Genomic DNA, 22,332 nt, shown 5'->3' with positions numbered 1-22,332 from the left:
GTGAGTAGAGGAGTAGAATGCGCCCTGTAATGAGTCACGGCCTCGTTTGTTTGGATTTTCTGCTGACGGCATCGAGCGATACCACCCGACTACCCGACAACCGTTTTACCCGGAATATAGGTAAGTCATATGACGACCGAATGAATCGAATAAGACCTCACACTAGTACAAAACGGGTGACATAGACAGGCTGTCACAGGTTTGGTTGGAACGACGAACCCACAGCATTCTGCAGTGCAGTGTAACGAGTGTTCAGAAGACAAATCTGAAGGTGAAAAGAAATAGGCTATATCGATTTTCTTTGTTTCTTTCTCTTGTTTAAATTAAATCTTATCGTACGAGGTAGTGAATGATGTTGTCATTACATATATGTGGATTCCCAATATTATTAATATCCTGGTGTACTATTTTTCTGAGAATTGGAGGGGTAGGGATTTTAACTTTAAGGGAATTAGGCTCCGTTGCTTTTTTGAACATATTCTGCAAAAAATGATAGATATTCCACACAATTTTATGTAGGTTTACTTTATACACTGAGTCTAATTGCCCCATGATATTAAAGTTGGGCTGTTCCCATTTGAAGTCCCAAATTTTGAAAGTTTCAAAAAAGGGGGGGCTTAATTCAAGTTAATGCCCCGTTTGCCCCTAATCTTGAACTTTTAGTGTGTTAAATTCATAGCTCAGAATCCAGTGGCATTCTTTACTTATTTTTAATACATGTCCCTGTAATCAATCCAAAGAACATTTGTCGTGAAATTAATTGAGGGATTGAGCTCCAAACTTAAGCATAATTAATTTATTTGGTTGTTTGATCGACGAAAATTACCCGAGAATGACTACATTGTCATCCAAGGGACATCACTAAGGAAACTCTCGTTGCCTCCCCTGTCGGCGCTTAGGATAATTCCTTCTTTGACGCATGCATTCCGAGCATTCGTACAGTTCATTCCGTGACTCCAAAGGGATCTAAAATGACTTTTTGTGCTTACAAGTGCAGGTTCTGCAAATTTGGAGGCTTAAAATGAATTCTGAGCTATGAACTTAACACTTTAAAGTTCAAGATTACTGGTATAACAAATTAACATACTTGTATGTGTTCGGTCTCACAAGTCTTGACATTTGTGCATGTATGCTTATGTCGTGTTTTGTGTGTTGTTTTTTTACTCGCACCAGCAGGCTATATAACCTGTCACTGTCAAGTTTTCAGAAGCAGCGCAATAGTCTAGTGGATAAGACAATCGGCCTGATTATAGTGATTATGCAGAAAGCAATAGTTACAGTGGGATACCCCTTTTAGGACCCTGTCTTCTCAGATTTTCTGTTCGGACATGACCTGTGTAAATGTACCCCCATTTTTGGACTCCCTCCTTTGGAAGACCTGATTTAAAGAAAGATTTTTTGTGTAAGTCTTTTTATTCAGTTTTTTCTCTCACTTTTGTAGGAAAGGGGATTGCTTCTTTAACATAAGCCTTTGAAGGGTGCACTCGGCCTGAATGAGAGAAGTAGAAAAGCAACGCCCTCCCTGGTTCTAGAGCTTTTACCCTATGGTTAGAGTGACATAAGATGAGGGCGGGTAGTCAGTCAATTAGCGCTGTGCTTGTTTAGGACTGGGGTTAGGATTAGCCTCAGCTGACCAGTTCTGTGTGACGCTGAAATGCTGGGACAGGTCACTGTCCTGTCCAGTGGGGATTATTTCATGGTGTGTAACAGAACGTTGGGCTGTCTCTGTTTCAGGTCAACCGTGACTGAGAAAACAAGCGGAAAAAACTCAAGCAGGCTTCTGGCAGGGAGAGAGAGAGAGAGAGCAGTGAGACACTGAAATCATTTGCCATGGGTGAGTGTTCTGTACTTTGCAATGTTTTGTTAAAATGTATGTTGAATGAAAATCTGGGCACATCTGCATACAAAAGAGAGAGTAAACGAACGAAAAGACTTTATTTTGCAAGGATAAAGGTCCTCAAACAAGTACTTGAAATATAATATTCACTTAAGAAGCAAACAAGTACAAATCAAAATAAATAATAATAATACATTTAAAAAAAGCTTAAAGGTACTGAACTTGTCAAATCCAGGTGCACGGAGCCCCTGGGGCTTTTAGTCATACCTCAGGCAGCTATCCGTTAGAAGAACTACCAAGTTTCATTGACTTGCACCCAAAGAGTCAAGCACTGCGATTTTTTTACAAATTAATTTCGTACTCAGACCCGGCTGGTCTTGGCCTATTTTTGGATCTAAATTTAGATCAGGTAGATCACCGCAGCATGTACAAAAAGACATGTCACTAGCAAACTATGACAGACGTCATCATGAGTTTGTGTAAAACAAAATGGAGGCCGGAATCACTCAGTTGAATCGAACTCCGACCAAACACCACGTAATAACTAGGTTAATTTATGCACTCGCGTGAACAATAAACTGTCGAGCTTCACAGATGTCGTCGTTGGGTAGTTTTGGGTTTGTTTTACTACCATTGGAGGATTTTTGAACTGTAAATGCACTCAGCTGCAACAAAAACGCAAAACGAAGGCTGTGAGCTGCACTGTGCCTTTAAAGTTAAAGGCACTCACAGCCTCCCATAAACCATCAGTTTTTGATCACTGATCTCCCCGAGCCTCTACATACAGTACAAACATACTTCCATTTGATTGCTCACTGAACGGGAACATCCTGGCTGCTTTCCGTCAAGGGTGAGACATTTTCAAAGAATTTATTTTAGTGGACTGTCTGATCGGACAATTAAAGTTTTGGCGCTAGAATTAACTTTTAAAATCTAAATAATAAATTGACAGCTTGTAACACAAACATTTTCAAATCATAAAAGATTTCTTTTTTCACCAAGACAAGATCAGTACAATTCAAAGTTTTTAATGTTTTAAAAAAGGTGGCCGGGAAGCAGGTCGTGTCTCAAAGCAGACGATTTTTCTGCATAGCGCTCGCTTTCTTTGAAGCCAACCGCCGCCGATAAGTTTGTGTGACTCGCAGACATTTGTTGCGTTTTAGAATCAGAGGTACACAATAACGTGCTATTGCAGATACAGCCAGTCGCATTGAAATCACAAACTGATGACCAAATTGTGAAAAAAGGAAAGTGGATCACACGGGTTCACGATGGCTCAGGGGTTAGATAAACCACGAAATTTGGTGTGTGGTTTACACGAGCTAAATAGCAATTCAAACGAACTGTTTCATTTAATGCTATTAAATGCTATTGCAAGTGTGTTCCATAAGGTTAAAACTGCTTTTTCATGAAAAGATTTAAACTGGGGCTTTAGTTTAATGCAAACAGAATATAAAAAAAAATGAAGAAAAAATTAGACAGACCAGAATAAAGAGAGACAGAGAGAGAGAGGGCAATGAGAATCCCAACAGAAAGCATACTGTGCGATCAGTAAGTATAAGTGAACCAAAATCATGATAATTTTGGGACACCTCGTTTTTACACTCATGATATTTTGTTATATCCCATGACCTCCCTTCTTTGTCTCTGTTACTTCAGTATGGGTATATATGTTGTATTTTTATAGCTCAATAAATACATCATGGACTCAAAAAAATATATGATAGTGCAGATTCCGATTTGGGCGAAGAACTACTTTGCTCCCGACCTTTGACCTCGCGCCGAACAATGTGACACATTTGTATGAAGTTCCAAAATCGTATTGCACGGCTCAGAAAACCATATCAGTTGCACGCAAAAATGAATCTCAGAACTGATCTGATGTATGAGATGCAATAAGCAAACGTTTCTTTCATTATGAAAGCAATGCAGGTGGGAAAAAACGAACATTCAACTTACAAGATAACCAGATGCTAGCGAACCAAAACAAAAACACGAGTACCCTCCCCTTGCTTCGTTAGCAGACGACTTTTGAGAATCTGTCAGACCGTCCTTACCTGGCACGGTTGGGCTTCGCTATCATCAGCTGTTTCACGTGTTTTGCGAGCAAGTCTACTCTTTTGCCTGGCTCTGCAGTAAGTCCACATTGGCGATGAAGGTATCTAAGAACTTAACATGTGTGTATTTTTCCGTAATCCAGTCATATTCTTTCAAAATGCAATCAAGCGGCGGTGACAGACTTGGGTCCTGTTTTCCTCGCACCCATACCAGTTTAGGTTCATGCAAACACACTCGCAAAACATGTAGATACATTTCAAATAGGGAGCAAATGGTTAAATCTACATATGTGTTCCCTAAAATTTGCTTCTCTGTCAATAAGACTAATTGTATAATAATGCGTTCGAAAAAAACAACGTGGAATCGATTCTGAATCGAGTCGAGTAAGCCAAATGGGGGCCAAACCGGTTTCCCCGTTCCGCCGACCTGAAACGCAAAAGAATTGTGCGCTTCAACTAAATGGATTTCTATACGACTTCATTACTTTCTTGCAACTTATGAACCTTTACTTAAAGCTTTTAAACGGTCTGAAAGTAGTGTTACCGCGTACTTATAGATGCACTCATTCGTTTTATTTTTTCAGCGACGGTCACTTAGTTTAAGGTTGCAAAAAGGCCAAGTCTCGCTGAAAACACTGTTTCACACTCCACAGATCGCAACAGTGCCGCTAGTAGTCTACACTTTGTGTTTGATGGTAGAATGGGATATACAGATTACAACACTCGTGGTTTTTTATATGGCTTGTATTTCAGTCAAGACCCAGCGGGAATATCAATCGAGAGCCACTCGCCAAAGGCTCGTGTCTCCCGATGATATTCATCCGCTGGGTCTTGACTGAAATACAAGCCATATAAAAAACCACTCGTGTTGTAACCTATACGTATCTGATGTGGATAAAGTACCATGCACTCTTGATATTTTCAAGTCCTTACTCTCAAATATTTTCTTTTTATAAGCTCTGTAAATTTGCCCCAAATTTTAAGACTCAAACATTTGTTTAAGACCAGATTTTCTCAGATCTTTTGCGGTCTTAAAAGGAGGTGATTATCACTGTACTGATATTTCTCATCTGTACACATGTAAATAAATTCTTTGTATATTGAAGCTAGGTTTGATGCATAATGGCACCTGTGTGAATGAATACTGATGTGCCATGTTATGGCTGCTTTCAGACGACCAGATGGAAACCAACGACAACGCTGTGAACAGCACAGGAGATGCACCGGATGCAAGCGGTCAAGCTGGGTGAGAGGACTGTGGCTAAAAATAACATTTTGTCCATTCTGTCTCTTGATGTTGGTCTGTCCTCTCAGGATTTCTCTCCTTCTCTATTTGCCAATCTCTATGATCCCCTTTTTTCCACGTTCTCTTTTATACTCTCTGTCCACCTTTGTCACCCATCGTTTTGTGACCGGAACCTGTCACAGTTTCAATCTCCAAGTTTCTCTCACACTGTCCGTCTCTGGCCATATTTTTCTCCCATTTATCTGTCAGCTCTCTTTGCCCTTCTCCCTTTATAACTAATACTTTCTCCACCTCTGTTCCCCTTTTTCCGTGTGTCTGACAGTGTGTTTCTCTAAGTCTTACTTTTTCTGTCTATCTGTCAGTTTGACTGTCTCTCTCCGTCTCTCTCTTTTCTTGCTATCATCTGAATCAATTTTTCCAGCTTCTGTTTTGACATTCTTTCTTATAGTGTGACGAGCGTCCCTTTGTTTCTCAGATCTTGTAAAAGCGCTCTGACGCATATATATATATGATCATGATACGCTTTTTTCCATTTTATTGTTTTAAATTACTTTCTTTAAAATATTTTATTTCAAAGAAGGTTTTTTTATGCAGAGCTACAGGAGGCACAGGAAGTGGTGGCAGCAGTGGGGGTGGGGTGCCGGTCACCATGTCAGCGTCACAGTTCACCGCAGAGTGCTACGACTTTAACCACAACGAGCGGGGGCGGGCGATCATCTTTAACAACAAAAAGTTTGACTCCTCCACCAACATGGGGGAGAGGACGGGGACCGACAAGGACGCAGAGACCCTGTACATGATCTTGACGGAGATGGGTTTCGATGTCGTTGTCAAACACGACTGCACTATGAAAGAAATGGAAGTATCGATGAATAAAAGTAAGCATATGGGTGGGATTCTTGCGGTATATGCCGGAAATCCGGATTCGATTATGGCCTTTTTTTTTCTCTTTTTTTTTGGGGGGGGGGGGGGGGGTGGGGGGGGGGTGGGGGGGGGGGGGCGGCCCTCAGACCCCTCCTTAAAATTCTTCAGGATTTATGACATTTTTCAGTCCCACCCATGTAAGTATCACCTGTGAAGTGGAAATTAAGTGCTGTTGATCTGGGTTTGTTATCTTGTTTGGCTAAACCTGTGTAGAAAGAGAGAGAATGGTAGCGCAGATTTGTTCCCTCTTTTAAATTTATGGAGTGAAGAGCAGGTTGTTGTTTCTTCTCCAAGGCAAATGTGGTGTTAACTGCAGACTGATGTTCTTTCTGTGGTGTGCAGAATTCTGCTATTATTTCTGCAACATTATTTCAGATCACTAAAATCTTTGCTTAGTGTGTGTCGTCAGCTGCCTGGAAGCAGATTTCAGCAGAATCAACTTTGTAGTTTAAATATCCTTTTTGTGTCATTATGTTTTTAATTATTCTTATTTTCAAGGCCAGTGGAGATACTTGATTTTTATTAATGATTGCTTGGTTGTTTTTTTTCAAACCAGTGGCCAGGGAAGACCACTCGGATGAGGATTGTTTTGCGTGTGCCATCCTGTCCCACGGAGAAGAGGGTTATGTGTACGGAAAGGACGGCCCGATTCAGGTCGACAGACTTGTTGCACCCTTCAAAGGACACCGCTGCAGAACTTTGGCAGGAAAACCCAAGATCTTTTTCATCCAGGTGAGTGCATGCTGTTTTAAATACACTGAAGTGGTCAGGTGTTCTTTACCGTAGACTTGTGAGTTAGTGCTTCTTGGACCCAAAAGATTGTATGTAGTGCCTAAGAGGCCTGTGCTGCCTGCAATTCACTAAGAAAGCTCATACTGTGTATAGCTGTTTATCATGAACTATTTTTATGTCACTTGGTTGAGGGATTGTTTGAAATCAGTGCTGTTTTCTGTGTTCACAGTTCAGTGTATGGATTCTTATTAACACAGAATTTTCATTTTATTTTGTTCAATATCATAGACTGTCTCCCCTCTTACCGCCCACCACCCCTCTGCTTTCCTCCCCTGCACACACAATGTTCAACTCAGCTGTCTGCTGCCAGAGAGTATATTTTTAAAGAATGGAGAGGAGGGTGGGGGGGGGGGGGGGGGTACGGGATAAAGCAAGTTTGAAAGATCAACAAGAGACACATACTTAAGTCAGTTTACTGCATTCAAGTCACCAGCTGCCTGGGCTCTGTTTTCTATTCTCTACAGCACGGTAACAGAACAAGTGATTTTCTTGCCCAGTCTAAAGCATCTCCGTGTAAATAAGCTGTTTCGCAACCAAAGTCGTTCTTCTCTATGTGGTCAGGCGTGTCGGGGCACCCAACTGGACGATGGGGTGGAAGTGACCGATTCGAAGGGCATGGGTCCGGAGGACATGGAGGTCGAGATTCGCAGAATTCCCACCGAGGCTGACTTTCTCATGGCCTACTCCGTTGTTCCAGGTATGTCTTCTTGTCCTTGGTATTTGGTACTTGGTATATCTTATTATCCTTGGTATTAACGGTACATGGACTTGGTATTTGGTACTTGATATTTGGTCCTTGGTATTTGCTCCTTGGTATTTGCTCCTTGGTATTTGCTACTTGATATTTGGTACTTGGTCCTTGGTATTTGCTACTTGGTATTTGCTACTTGATATTTGGTACTTGGTCCTTGGTATTTGCTACTTGATATTTGTGTTTTCCAAGGCCTGAGACTTTTGCTGTGACCTGGGGTTCTTTATTGTGCACATTCTTGCACATGAAGGTGTTTGGACAGTGAGGAGTCAATACAATCAATCAATCAATCAATGACGCTTATATCGCGCATATTCCGTGGGTACAGTTCTAGGCGCTCTGCAGTGATGCCGTGTGAGATGAAATTTTATACGGCCAGTAGATTGCAGCCATGTCGGCGCATATTTACCTTTCACGGCCTTATTCCAAGTCACACGGGTATGGTAGACAATTATTAACTGTGCCTAAGCAATTTTGCCAGGAAAGACCCTTTTGTCAATCATGGGATCTTTAACGTGCACACCCAATGTAGTATACACGGGGGGTGGTTCGGACACCGAAGAGAGTCTGCACACAAAGTTGACTCTGTGAAATAAATTTCCGCCGAACCTGGGATCGAACTCGCGCTGACAGCGGCCAACTGAATACAAATCCAGCGCGCTACCAACTGAGCTATATCCCCGCCCAATACAATATTGGGAGGACTTGGTCAATATGATGGTTGGAACAAGAACAAGAAATTGATATGATCTTGGGAGGATTTAGTAAATATAATATTGGGAGGATTTAGTCAACATTCGTGTAGTTTTTATTCAAGGTGATCAGTTACTACATGTCAGAAAATGGGATGGGCAACCCAGGCGGGCATACAATATTTCTTTAACTTTGCTTGTACAGTAGTCCCTTCCATTTCCGGCCCTTTCGTGGGCGTGAACCTACCCGGAGCGGCCAGCTTTCCCATGACTAATGAGTTTTCCTTCTATAATTGACTCTTAATGGCCGTTAACCTGTCTGACGCGGTCAACGGTCACTGATTTTTGCCCTAAGGTGCCCCTCTTACTCGACAGGAGCGGCCACTTAACGGCCACTTGTCACTTTCGCGGGCGAGGGCCTGTGGTGTGAGTGTGTGTGTGTGTGTGTGTGTGTGTGTGTGTGTGCGTGTGTGTGTGTGTGTGTTGTGTGCACAGACGGCACAGCACGAGCAGACGACATGAATACTTACGCATGCGCAAACTGTAAATACAGACATGCGCATACATGTACATTTACGGCAGTCACTTCCGGATCGATCACAGCTGATGTGAGTTTGAAACACTTGTTTATCTGACACTCAAATACATAATAATCCAAACAACACACATAGAAACATACGAAACAATAGCTTAGCCAGGACGATCGAGTTAAACACGCAAATAATTAAGATGTATAAACGAAAGCAAAACTAACAGAGACAATGAATCGGCGGCTCGTGGATGATCGCTTTCTTTTCTTCATGAAAACTTGATCGTGTTTTTGGGGGGTTTTTTGGAGGAGGAGGGGGCCTGTAATGAACGGCCACCTGATATTTGCGGTCACCTTTGCAATGACTAATGGGTGACCGGATATGGCAGGTACTACTGTACATGTAGTATCTAATGGTTTGCATCTGTGGTTAGAAATTTTGTCTGTGGTGATGTTTTTTTTTTATCCGAATACAATGAATCCATTGACTTGAACCATTTTTAAAAAATGTTTTTGCGTTAATTCCCAACAGGTTACTTTGCATGGCGTAACTCCACACGAGGCTCATGGTTCGTTCAAGCGCTTGGGGAAGTTTTCCGAGAGAACTGGAAGCGAATGGATCTTCTCTCCATGATGACGCGCGTGTCACGGAAAGTGGCGTACGACTTCGAATCCAACGCCAGCAAGGAGTTCATGAACCGCAAGAAGCAGATTCCGTGTGTGACGTCCATGCTCACGAAGGATGTCTACTTCACCCCAAAGAAGTGAAGCGCTAGATTGCGTTGTGTGGATCAGGTTGTGAGTGAGTGAGTGAGTGTTTTGGGTGTGCATGTGTGTTTTCTATGGAATGTTTTTGTGTTAGCTGCCCCGTTGGTTCAGAAAGGTAGTGTGCGTGAGAAGGTAGGGTAAGTCTATGAGTTTCTTTTTCTTTTTTAATTTTGTTTCATTTTGTTGTTTTTGTAGATGTGTAATGCATTTAAAGATCTGTTGTAATTAAAGTAGCTATATTGTTCAATGTTTGAATCTCTAGTAAGTTAAAACTACACCGGAAACCCCCTGTTAAACTTTTAAAGACCTACAACCGGAAACCCCCTGTTAAACTTTTAAAGACCTACAACCGGAAACCCCCTGTTAAACTTTTAAAGACTTACAACCGGAAACCCCCTGTTAAACTTTTAAAGACCTACAACCGGAAACCCCCTGTTAAACTTTTAAAGACCTACAACCGGAAACCCCCTGTTAAACTTTTAAAGACCTACAACCGGGAACCCCCTGTTAAACTTTTAAAGACCTAAAAAACCTATGGAAATCAGGTCTTATACAGGAGAAAGTCTTAACATGGGGGCACATTTATGAGTGGACTGTTTGAAAAAAACAGGTTTTTAAGAGGGACAGGGTATTAAATTGAGGGGCCCTAAAATGGGGATTGCACTATATTGTGCTACTGTTGAGTTTGTGTACTGAAGCAAAGTGCATTTAATTGCTAGACAGTGGCAATTTGAAATTTCAGTCTGATTTTGAAAAAGACGAAAGTGTTGTTTTGCATGATTGAGATATGAATCTTAGGTTTGAACTGAAATATTTCAATATGAGCAATTGGAAGATTACTGTGTGGTTCTGTGAAGTGTTCTTTGTGTGCATTTAATGCTTCGTCTAAGACATGTTAGTTTGTATTAATTAGACTAGAGTCTAGTTCAAGTAGGGTCACAATCGTTTGATAATATACACAGCATGTTAATGTTGTCTGTTTTGTTCATTTAAATTAAATACAGCAACATGGCTACTGATTTTGCTTGTTATTGAAATGTGAAAGTGTCCGTACAAAATTACCTGAGTAGATGAGTTTAGATTTGTCACTTAGACTGTGTTCAATAGTGCATACCTTATTTGGTGTTCTGTTATTGTTTTTTAAGCTGAGGCAACCAGCTGCATGCAAACTGAGCATAATGAGTTTGTGAAACCCATAGCAAATTTCGAGTGCTTTAATTACTTCCCCTGGTTTGGTAGAGTTTGTAAACACCAGCCGCCAGGGTATTTGATCTTGGATCATTTAATGAAATCCTCTTTTTGTTTTAAAGAAACATTTATCGGTAAGAGGTGTTGAAGAAGAATTTAATTTTTTTTTTAAACCGATATTTGAGAGGAGTTGATCTCAAGAGTTAGAGTCTGTGATCATGTTATTGTTCTGTAGGTTAGAAGCATGGGTAGAAAATGATGGACTATGCATAAAAGATTGCAATAGTTAGATTAGAATCAAAAACCCATAAATAAAACAAAAGCAGAAGAAAAAAAGAAAAGAGAAGATACTGTCTATGATTGGATTTACATGAAAAATTGAAGCTCATGTTTTTTTCTGATTCAAAACACTTGCTTCTACTTCAGAATATCAGCATTGAAAGTGAACAATCATCCCCCGTAATACCCCCCGCGGATTAGGGGGAAGAATTTACCCGATGCTCCCCAGCATGTCGTAAGAGGCGACTAACGGATTCTGTTTCTCCTTTTTAAGTGTTTCTTGTATAGAATATAGTCAATGTTTGTAAAGATTTTAGTCAAGCAGTATGTAAGAAATGTTAAGTCCTTTGTACTGGAAACTTGCATTCTCCAAGTAAGGTCATATATATTGTACTACGTTGCAAGCCCCTGGAGCAATTTTTTGATTAGTCAATCAATCAATGACGCTTATATCGCGCATATTCCGTGGGTACAGTTCTAGGCGCTCTGCAGTGATGCCGTGTGAGATGAAATTTTATACGGCCAGTAGATTGCAGCCATTTCGGCGCATATTTACCTTTCACGGCCTATTATTCCAAGTCACACGGGTATAGGTAGACAATTATTAACTGTGCCTAAGCAATTTTGCCAGGAAAGACCCTTTTGTCAATCGTGGGATCTTTAACGTGCACACCCAATGTAGTGGACACGGGGGGAGGGTTCGGACACCGAAGTGCTTTTGTGAACAAGAAACAATTGACAAGTGGCTCTATCCCATCTCCCCCCTTTCCCCGTCGCGATATAACCTTCGTGGTTGAAAACGACGTTAAACACCAAATAAAGAAAGATCCCCCGTAATCAAAATATGGCTGCGTAAATGGCTAGGGAAAAAAACAGCCATACATATAAAAACCCAGTCATGCAAAAAAAACACATGATTACGTGTACGTACAAGGGAGTTTCAGCCCATGAACGCAGAAAAAGAAGAAGAAGTGAACAATCAGACAGTTGTGTTAAAGTACATATATATCATACAGAGCTGCTGTAGTACTATGTCTTACATCATGTGAGTAAATTCGAACTTTTTTGATTTTCTTAGTTCAGATATTTCAAGATGTTTGGGTTTTTCTTCATCTTCTTGTTTGGGATCACTCTCACACTCTTGCTCAAGTATTAATATTTGTATTTTATGAATGCATGATATAAATGCAACGATCATTTTTGATTCCGACTTTTCTGATGCAAATTTTCTTCAGCATGTATGTATGTGAACTTATGTGTGCATGCATTAAGTTGAACCTCAGAGTTCATTTTGTCTCATATGTAACTGTGTGACTATCAGAAGTATGTGCGACCGGAGTATTCACTGAATATTCTTGCCTGGAACCTGAAAATCAGCATGTTTATGAATGGATTTTGTGCATACTTGTGTGCATAGATGTTAATATTATGAATTGTGTTGAAAGTTATTAGACAAAGAAAAGAGAGAAAAAAACACAAAACTTGAAGTTTGACTTAGTAGCGCAAACTAATTAATTACTCCTTGACAAAAGTTATGCAGTGGAACCCCCCTTCAAAATCTGAGAAAATCATGTCTTTAAAAGTAGGGAGTGTCAAACTAGAGGTAAATTTACAGGCGTTTTGAAAAAAAACCAAGGTCTTAATTTTAAGTGAGAAAGTCTTAAATAGTGGGGTCTTAAAAGGGAGGTTCCACTGTATCCATTTCTGTTAATCTTGATCACTTGCTTTATACATGTATTACACATTAACATTGTTAACACAAAGGGAGGTTCCACTGGATCCATTTCTGTTAATCTTGATCACTTGCTTTATACATGTATTAACATTGTTAACACAAAGGCGAAAATGTTTCATTCACATTGGTGAACATTAACTGCACATATACATTCCATTTTTCCAACTTGACAAAACGCTATGACAAACTCTGACATTGAGAAAATTGTCTTTCAGTTTGGTTTATACTGGCCAGTTGGTGTAGTAAAGATGGCAGCACTGAGTGCCAACAAAAAAAAGAAGAAGAAAAAAAAGAACATGTGCAGAAAGAAAAGAGAAGAATCGATGAGATGGTTTGAAAGGTCCGCTCCATAAACTGTTTGTCTTTGCCTCTCACTCTTGTGTCGTGCACATTAAGTCTGCAGAACAGATTTTAAAACGTCTGCTTTTAACGATGCAGGAAAAAGATGTCAGAAGCCTTGGATTGGACTTCCATTTTACAACTGCTGAAAGCAGATTCAGACATTAAGTATCAATAGATGTGTATCTCTTCATTGTTTTGTTTGTTCTCAAATGTTCATGGTGATAAATTCAGTGCGTTGCAGCATTCTTATCTGCTCTCCGCTCTTCACTTTTGGCCAGTGTTTTTTTCAGGCATCTTTCAATCACATATCCTGCCTTTATGAAGATGACAGCCAATAGACGAATTCCGGAAATAGCTCTGTCGGGTTTGTATGGGTTGTGAAAGAGTGAGTGCCCTTGCTTTTCTCGGACACGCATCATGTGGTTCCTGCACTCGTGTTTGAGACACACCCTCTCACTAGCGATCTGCTGGCCGATGTGAATGCGTGATGTATTGTGTAAAAAATTCCATCTCACACGGCATAAATAGATCCCTGCGCCTCGAGTCCGAGTCTGGAGATACGCGCGCGATATAAGACTTCATATAACAATAACAATATAATGTCACGTTTCACAAATAAAAAGAAACTGGTGTAACATACGTGCACAGGGTATGGACTATCAGAATCGCACTTTCCCCAAGAGCAACGCATAATGTTCAGACCGATTACTTCGAGCACGTGCTGGTTGGAAGCGGAAGTCGAAATATTTGTCTGAGCTTCAAGCGGCATCACTCTGCCGAGAAATCATGTAGCACTAGCAGTGACTTGAGTTATATCCAAAAATCGTCTATTCATTTTCAAGAAAGGTCACATTCAGGTCAACCTTATGACTTCTCTTTTGGAAGCAGGGTAACATTGTTGTGTTCGTTATGCAGTTACACAAGTGCCAATTTCAGTTTTCATCACTTGTTTCAGGTTTCTTAATCCCTTACTCCTCTCCTGTTTGTTGTTTTAATGTTTAAACAAAATATTTTTAAATTCTTGTAATGGCAGCCTCTACCACTTTGGTCCGCCTAACCTTTCTGCAAAATCCTTTGTGAGAAAGAGCTATTTATATTTTCATTGCCTTTGAAACATTGTTTGAAGATCTCATACCATGTGGCCTGTTCTTACTTTTGTAAATGTTCCACTTACAATAACATTATGATTATCAGACATAATATTGTGGATATATGAATTAAATGTGTAATGAATGGTAAAGATGTGTTGCCTTGTACTACAAGTGTACTCATATTTGTCTGTCATAAACGCACACACTGCAGACACATGTACACACTGCAGACACACACACACACTGCAGACACATTTACACACTGCAGACACACACACAGCAGACACACACAAACTGCAGACACACACACTGTACACACACACTGCAGACACACACCGTACACACAACACACACACTGCAGACACATACACACATAACACTGCAGACACACACACTGCAGACACATACACACTGCAGACATATTCACACACAACATACACACTGCAGACACACACACACTGTATACACATGCACACTGTGCACACAACACACACACTGCAGACACATGTACATACTGCAGACACACACACACTGCAGACACATTCACACACACTGCAGACACACACACTGTACACACACACACTGCAGACACACACACACTGCAGACACATTCACACACACTGCAGACACACACACACTGCAGACACAGCACACACACTGCAGACACATACACACTGTACACACACACACACTGCATACACACTGTGCACACAACACACATACTGCAGACACATACACACACTGTACACACACACACACTGCATACACACTGTGCACACAACACACATACTGCAGACACATTCACACACACTGCAGACACACACACACACACACACTGTACACACACACTGCAGACACACACACACTGTACACACAACACACACACTGCAGACACATACACACTGCAGACACATACACACTGCAGACACATACACACTGCAGACACACACCGCTGCACACATTGCAGACATACACTGCAAACACACACACATAGTATACACATACACACTGCAGACACACAGTGCAGACACAACCGGTTAAGTGAAAGTGTGATTTTATTCATGCATTATCAGACAAATTTCTTCACACTTTCAGAAGCCTGCACATGACAGACAATGTCTCAGCGACACACCTCATCATCATTCTCACATGCAACATCGATTGCAATCACAGTCAATCATACACACCTTTGTAAAGAGTAATCTTGTTGACAAAAAAGTGAAGATGGAAAGTTTCTACCACCAGATAGGGAACAAAATGCTACGGTCACAAACCTAACGAATCAAGCACATTTCTCATGCATGCTCCAAGCTGCCAGCATGTAGTTATCTAATGATTTCTCTAAAGGTTCCAGTTTCTTTGACAAATGTTTTTTCTTTGTATATCATTTCACAAGCATTAAACAAGTTAAAATTAACAACAAAATCATCAAATCGCATGATAAAGAAAGTGACTGGCACTACAGGGTGAGACCTGTTGCTCTGCTGAATGGAACAGAGAGCATACCTGTGATAAATACCATGGAATATCTGCCATGTCTTTACACTGACAATCGTGATACACGACACATTACAAAATGCTGATATTTTCATTTCTGTAGACAATTTAGAAAGTTAGAAATGCAATAACAAACCCTGTCAGTGAAATAATCAGCTGGGGGTAAATATACACATGCACAGACAAGTACGCTACATATTCAGCTATTTCATATCCGTTCAAAACAAGCAATTCACTTTCAGAGAGTGACCGCAATCACATTCATAACCTCAAGTTAAAAATCCATATTCTTACTAACAGAGGTTTTAGCACACGTAGTAATCGCATATTTTTCATAAACATGTGGTTTACAAACACACACAGCTTCACAAAGACCTTGAGTATACGTACGGGTCAAAAGCCGGTGCATTTTCAACACCGATTCTGTACATGACATATATAATTATAAAAAGAAAATTCATTGGCAATAACAACAGCATCAAAAGTTCAATGATTCAAAAAGAACATCTTTTCATTTGAGAAAACTTCACTGTTTCAGCTAACAAGTAAATAGAGTTGAACCTGCCCCAGCAGCCACCTGTCGATAACGACCAATTGCCCACAATGACCACCCTAAAGGATCTCCAACGTGCCCCCCCCCCGGATATAATTCACCTCTCCGTATAGCAACCACCTGTTTTTAACAAGCACTTTTGGTTGTTCCCTTTGGAAGTGGTTATAGACAGGTTCAACTGTACATTATTCAATGGACATATCAGCGTGTGGCAAATCTCCAAGTCAAACAGAAAATGTCCTTCTTCAATCCAGCTTATCGTGCATTTCCTCAACAATTAAGGACATTTATGACATTTTTACTCTCGAGTTTCAACCCACTGAAACAGATCACATCAAAGACTAGCTTTCAGTCCAGAAACTGTGACTGTATACTTTGGTCAAACAACTATTTTTCTCTCCTCCACTCAGAATAATCAAAACAAAATGAGGTAAGACTGTACAAAAGCACCTGAAAATGAACAGAAAGCGAACAGAACAAGACTGAACGCAAGCACAAAAAAGCTAACTAATTCTGATCATCTGCTCTGGCAGTAAAACTGCAAGAAAACATAATCTCACGACTGTGGAACAACAGACATTGGATTGTCAAAGAGATCATTCAAGTACCCTCTCTCAAAATGTCAACAACTCAAAAGCTCTAATTCAACTGTTGGAAGAAAGAAAAGACGAAATAAAGAAAAAAGAAAGAATGAACAAGACAGAAAGAAAAAGAAACAAAGAACCAAAGAGAAAAAGTAGAATAAAGGACACACTCTCTACCAATGTTCAGCTTTCCTTTCGCCTCACAAAGGCTTAAATAAATACATGTACATGCAGTAATTGTTTTCTCCAACCTGTGAGACAGTACAAGATCATTGGCAAGAAATCATTTACTGCACATCAAACGTCAATCAAACAAGATGCCATTACTCTGAATGCAAATTGACAAAGTTGAAAGAATACACGTTTACCTCTACCACAAATAAAGCTCTCACACATGATTTAATTATATACAAGAGTTGTCAGCCATGGACGTGTTACGTAAATCCCTCAAGTATCGTCGAATGAAGTCGCTCATTTCAATCCGGTCAAGTTAATTGCAGTTTCAATAACGGCAGAAGTGTGTGCTGACCTACACTGCTGACGGTGGACACGCATATGAATTTCACAATATCGACGTCGTCATGGAATTTTGGGGTAACTCATTTTTGACAGCTTTTCAGCAGAAGGCCAAAACTTTTTTCTTTTTTTTTAATGAAATAGTGTTTATATTTGTATTTGGTATGGAAAGAAAGATAACAGAATGTTACATAATTTATTGTCCATCGCATTTAAGAAAATATTTCTCATGGAGAATGATTTACTTCGTCTAAAGCACAAAAACATCAAAATCGCCAAGAAACAAAATATGCCAAAATTCCATGCTGACATCGATATTAATTTCAAAATATCAACATACTGAAGTCCGATTCTCCCAGACGCCTGTACAAGCTCTGTACAATCACTGTTCACTCTGCCCTAACTAACTACACTCATTGCACGTAGGCCTGAAGCTGATGTGCGATCTGCACCAGCACCTTGAGGGCGGGCATGAATGCGCTGATCTCGGAGAAGTTGCCGTGGGAAACCAGACCCTTGTGGACCTCCAGGCCGGCGGGGTAGTTGTACTGCTGTATGGTCTGCACCATTTGGTGAAGTCCTTCCAACACTGACTGCGACAGCTGAAACACACACCAATATCATCACCGACTACTCTATTGTGGCAACAACAAAGTTGTTCATCTAATCGCAATTGGCTGCAAATCGTGGCTCTGATCTGCATATTTTCAAAAGAAAATGGTATCATATCAAGTGCAAACTGCATAACATACGCATCAGTTATTTGTTCGTCGTCATGGCAGCCGCAGGTCTAAGTCGGTCAGCAACGTGCTGTTGCTTCGCCCCGCTTTGAAAAGCTTGCCCCCAAGACTGGGACAATTACTCTGCCACACCGCTGGAAAATTCTAACAGAGTTATTTATGTTATGCAGACAAACAAATCTCACAGACAGACAAACACACACACAGCCAATGTAACTCACCACTCCAGCTCTAAGCTTGTCATACAGGATTTCAAGCTTGCGCGCCACATCTTCCAACTTTCTCTTCATTTGCTGGAAAAAAGAAAGAAAAAAGTCATTTCCTAAGACGGAAACAGCTTGTCTATCAAATTGAACAGAATCTGCTTCTTGGTGAGCGACCGTCGTGACGAGCGGTCACGTTTTGCGCTGCTCTCTACGCCCCGAGTTTTGTAGTACACCAGCTTCGCTCTCTTTCATGTGTGTGCTTGGATTACTGAAACTTCGCTGGACTAGGACTGGGACTGACCTGCTGTGGTGAATGTTATTGTTCCTTGGTGTCGCTAGTTTGCCTATTAGCTTCTCCTTCACTATGATGTTGTAGTTATTCGCTATTCCTTTGTGTCTTTCTCTACCTACGTGACCGTGTATTCGTTGTTGCTTTTTTGGGTCTTTTTTCTGCTTTGTTGTTGGTGTTTTTTTTACATACCTCTGTGAAATTATGTCCACCCAAGAACCTGTACTACCTGTCTTCATCAGAAACAATGATATTGCTCGTACAGCTCTGAACCCCGCGACAGTCCTTGAGGTCTGTCTGGCTGCTGAACGTATCTCTGGTCGAGGCTCGATTATAGGGGCTCAGGACATCAGGGGCCTATGGAGAATTTACCCTGCCAACCGCGACTCCAGGAACACTTTGCTCATCCAAGGAATCGCCCTGCGTGGTATGACCATCAAAGTGTGTGCAACCAACCCTTATACCCTTCGGGACAACGCGGGGGAGGAGACTCCGTCTACCAAAGTTTGGATCGACGATATTCCGATCTCCGTTGCTGACTCTGAGATCGAATTCTCCCTTGTGAAACTGGGATGCGAACTTCGATCGGCAGTTAAGATGGAAAGAGCTAGGGACGCTGACAACAAACTAACTCGATTCCTGACGGGACGTCGGTTTGTTTTCATCACCACCCCCACAACCCCTCTAGAAAAAACAATGAAGGTGGGAGGCTTCTTCACAGCAAAAGTTTACCACAGAGAACAGAAACTCGTAAAGAAAAAAGTCATTTGCTCAAAGTGCCTCAATGAGGGGCACCACGTTTCACAGTGCGACAGAGAGGTAGTCTGCCGTGACTGTCTCAAACCTGGCCATAAACGCGGCGACAACGCTTGCAGCGCACGTGCCAGCGAAACGGAAGGTGACAGTGACACTGAAATTGAACCAAATCAGTCCGGCGAGCTGACCACTGCACCAAACGAGACGCGTGCAGCACGCAGTGACAATGCGCAGGCAGCGAACCCGGCCGCCAAACTCACCAGTGAAAAGGACAGGGAGGAGGAAGGGGGGGAGACACGCACGCCTCGTCCTTCGGTCCGCCAAACTGCTATTCACTCTCACTACACTAGTGACTCGCGAAGCCGGTCCGAGTCGTCCAAGCGCCGGCGATCGAGCCAGGAAGAAGGTGGAAAGAGTGGGGGGAAAATACTCGAGAAACTCGAAAAGAAACCGCGCCACGAACGCAACTCCTTAACAGCCCATGACAGCGCTAACAACCCATCTAATACACAGGAATAGGACGACCTGTCCAAGTTTCTCAACCCTTACGACCTGGCCCGGACTATGGACTTTCCCGATTGTCTTACGATTCAAGTGTTTACACTCGTTGTATTTATTGACCTTGTACCCTCTTTCCTATGGATACGTTAAACATTTTATCACTTAATGTGCGTGGATTACGAAATGCAACAAAACGCAAAAGTCTTTTTCGACATTTCAAGGAAAAAAAATACGACATTATATGTATTCAAGAATCGTATGTTACCAAAGGTGTGGTGGAGTTATGGAAAAAAGAATGGGGAGGAGATTTGATTTTTTCAGAAAGTACTGCACACAGTAAAGGTCAGATTATATTAATTAGAAAGCAGTTTTCGTTCGCATGGAAGACCTTTACATTAAACGATAGGGTTATTGCAATAAGAATATCCATTGAGAATAGAGATGTATGTGTGTTTAATATATACGCACCCAGTGTAACAAAAGAGATCAAGGAATTTTTACATGATTTAGCTGTCAAAGTCAAAGAATGTGATTGTGAAAGGAAAATAGTCTGTGGAGATTTTAATGCCGTGTTGAATAATGAACTTGATATTATCAGTGGCCAAAAACACCAAGAGAGTTTGGTAAAAGCCTTTAACTCTTTTATAAATGATTGTGCTTTGAATGATATGTGGCGGATTTGCAACCCACAAGAAAAAGAATACACATGGTCAAAGGGAGGGGGTACATTTATTGCACGGCGACTGGATTACATGTTATTAAATGATAACGTAATTGACGAAGCGCTTGAATGCAATATATATTCACTACCTTCGACTGATCACAGGGGTGTTTATTTACAACTAAAATGTACTGATACATGCAGAGGTCCAGGGTACTGGAAATTTAACAACTCTCTATTAAAACAACAGGCATACGTTGATATTATGAATCAGACCATTGATAATTTTCTCTCTGAGCAGCCGACACAGCATGCGGGATTGAATTGGGAGTTACTAAAACTGGAAATTAAGGACATCTCTATGCAATACAGCAAGAAAAATGCCGTAAAAAAGAGAACAGACAAGATAACACTGCAACATGATTTAAATGTATGCGAATCACATTTAGCCAAAAACCCAGATGATAAAAACGCCATTTTTCGACGAGAAAAGTTAAAATTGAATTTGGAACTTATTGAAAAAACAGAATTGCACAGTGCCCAGACAAGATCACGAGTAAAATGGATCGAAGAAGGAGAAACAAATACAAAGTATTTTCTTAACTTAGAAAAATCACGTGCACATTCTAAATTAATGCCAAGATTAGAACTGGAGAATGGTGAAGTCATTACAGATCAATTTGATATACTGGAAGCTCAGAGAGAGTATTTTCAAACTCTTTATTCACGAAAATTACCTGATGAAAATTTAGACAATAATATTACATCCTTTTTGCAAGATTGCGATGTTCCTCAGTTAAGTGATGAAGAGAAGGCAAAGTGTGAAGGAAATGTAACGGTTGAAGAGGCATCATCGGCACTTAAATTGATGAAAAATGGTTCCTCACCAGGCATGGACGGCCTTACCACAGAATTTATTAAGTTTTTTTGGTCAAAGTTAAGAATTCTTATTGTTGATTCATTTAACAAATCATTTGAGATTGGAAGTCTGTCCTTCACCCAAGCATCGGCGGTTATTACCCTGATCCACAAAGGGAAAGACTTATCAAAACACAGTTTATCAAACTGGAGACCAATTTCTTTGACAAATACAGACTATAAGATTTTAGCTAAATGTTTAGCAAATAGGCTAAGCCCAGTTATTCAAAACATAGTACACGAAGATCAAGTTGGTTTTATTAAAGGTAGAAACGTCTCTCATACGCTGAGAACAATAGATGATGTTATTGAACACTTTAGATTACAAGAAAAACCTGGTTTGGTACTTGCTTTAGATTTCAAAAAAGCATTTGACAGTATATCGAAAGAGTTTATGTTATATGCCTTTAAGAGATACGGATTTGGAACAGATTTTTTACGTTGGGTAGAAGTATTGTTCAGTAGCACAAGAAGCTGCATTGGATACAACGGTTGGCTCTCAAGTGATTTTGAAGTCAGCTGTGGGGTGCGACAAGGTTGTCCTTTCTCACCACTGGCTTTTGTTATTGGAATTGAGCTGCTTGCAACCCGATTTCGAAAAGGTTTTGAAGTAAAAGGTTTGGAAATTGAAACTGACGATTCAGAAGAAGTGCATATGTTTAAAAAGATTTTGAAGGCACTTCTGTATGCCGATGATGTTACCATGTTTCTGCGTGATAAAGATGACATTAAAGTTGTTTTGGGGATATTAGACGAGTTTACAATTATATCCGGTTTGAAGATAAATAGAGTAAAATCAGAAGCAATGTGGATTGGATCAAAACGGAATAGCAACGAGGGAGGATACGGATTAAGATGGGTTAAACAAATGAAGATTCTG

General features: G+C 40.7%; 2 protein-coding genes across 5 annotated transcripts in view; one reads left to right on the top strand and one right to left on the bottom strand.

Annotated features, from left to right (window-relative positions):
• The first annotated feature begins 6 nt into the window (after positions 1-6).
• LOC138959897 (caspase-3-like) lies at positions 7-14,380 on the top strand. Of its 2 annotated transcripts, none has more exons than XM_070331569.1 (7): positions 7-120; positions 1,735-1,834; positions 5,068-5,140; positions 5,735-6,018; positions 6,621-6,796; positions 7,418-7,553; positions 9,361-14,380. In XM_070331569.1, the coding sequence occupies exons 2-7, from the start codon at positions 1,831-1,833 to the stop codon at positions 9,594-9,596; spliced, it is 909 nt and encodes a 302-aa protein (XP_070187670.1). In that variant the 5' UTR covers positions 7-120; positions 1,735-1,830; the 3' UTR covers positions 9,597-14,380. The 2 variants fall into 2 exon arrangements, with proteins under 2 accessions (XP_070187670.1, XP_070187671.1); XM_070331570.1 differs by lacking the exon at positions 7-120 and adding an exon at positions 127-271.
• An 888-nt stretch (positions 14,381-15,268) lies between these two features.
• Positions 15,269-22,332, bottom strand: part of LOC138959886 (protein transport protein Sec31A-like) — a 41,338-nt gene continuing 34,274 nt past the window's right edge. For all 3 annotated transcript variants that reach the window (XM_070331557.1, XM_070331556.1, XM_070331558.1), the window contains 2 exons: positions 18,343-18,414; positions 15,269-17,983 (listed from right to left, as the gene is read on the bottom strand). In XM_070331557.1, the coding sequence (XP_070187658.1) occupies positions 17,795-17,983; positions 18,343-18,414 (261 nt within the window). In that variant the 3' untranslated portion in view covers positions 15,269-17,794. The remainder of the gene's footprint in view (positions 17,984-18,342; positions 18,415-22,332) is intronic.

This window comes from Littorina saxatilis, linkage group LG2 (genome assembly GCF_037325665.1).
Source record: "Littorina saxatilis isolate snail1 linkage group LG2, US_GU_Lsax_2.0, whole genome shotgun sequence".
Lineage (NCBI taxonomy): Eukaryota > Metazoa > Mollusca > Gastropoda > Littorinimorpha > Littorinidae > Littorina > Littorina saxatilis.
The sequence above is the reverse complement of the archived record's forward strand: the minus strand, read 5'-3'. Positions and strand labels throughout refer to the sequence as shown.

Excerpts from the sequence above, each read along its gene's own strand:
- LOC138959897 (XM_070331569.1), top strand. Across the intron at positions 6,019-6,620 it reads GGAAGTATCGATGAATAAAA|TGGCCAGGGAAGACCACTCG; the intron begins GTAAGCATATGG and ends TTTTCAAACCAG. Across the intron at positions 6,797-7,417 it reads CCAAGATCTTTTTCATCCAG|GCGTGTCGGGGCACCCAACT; the intron begins GTGAGTGCATGC and ends CTATGTGGTCAG.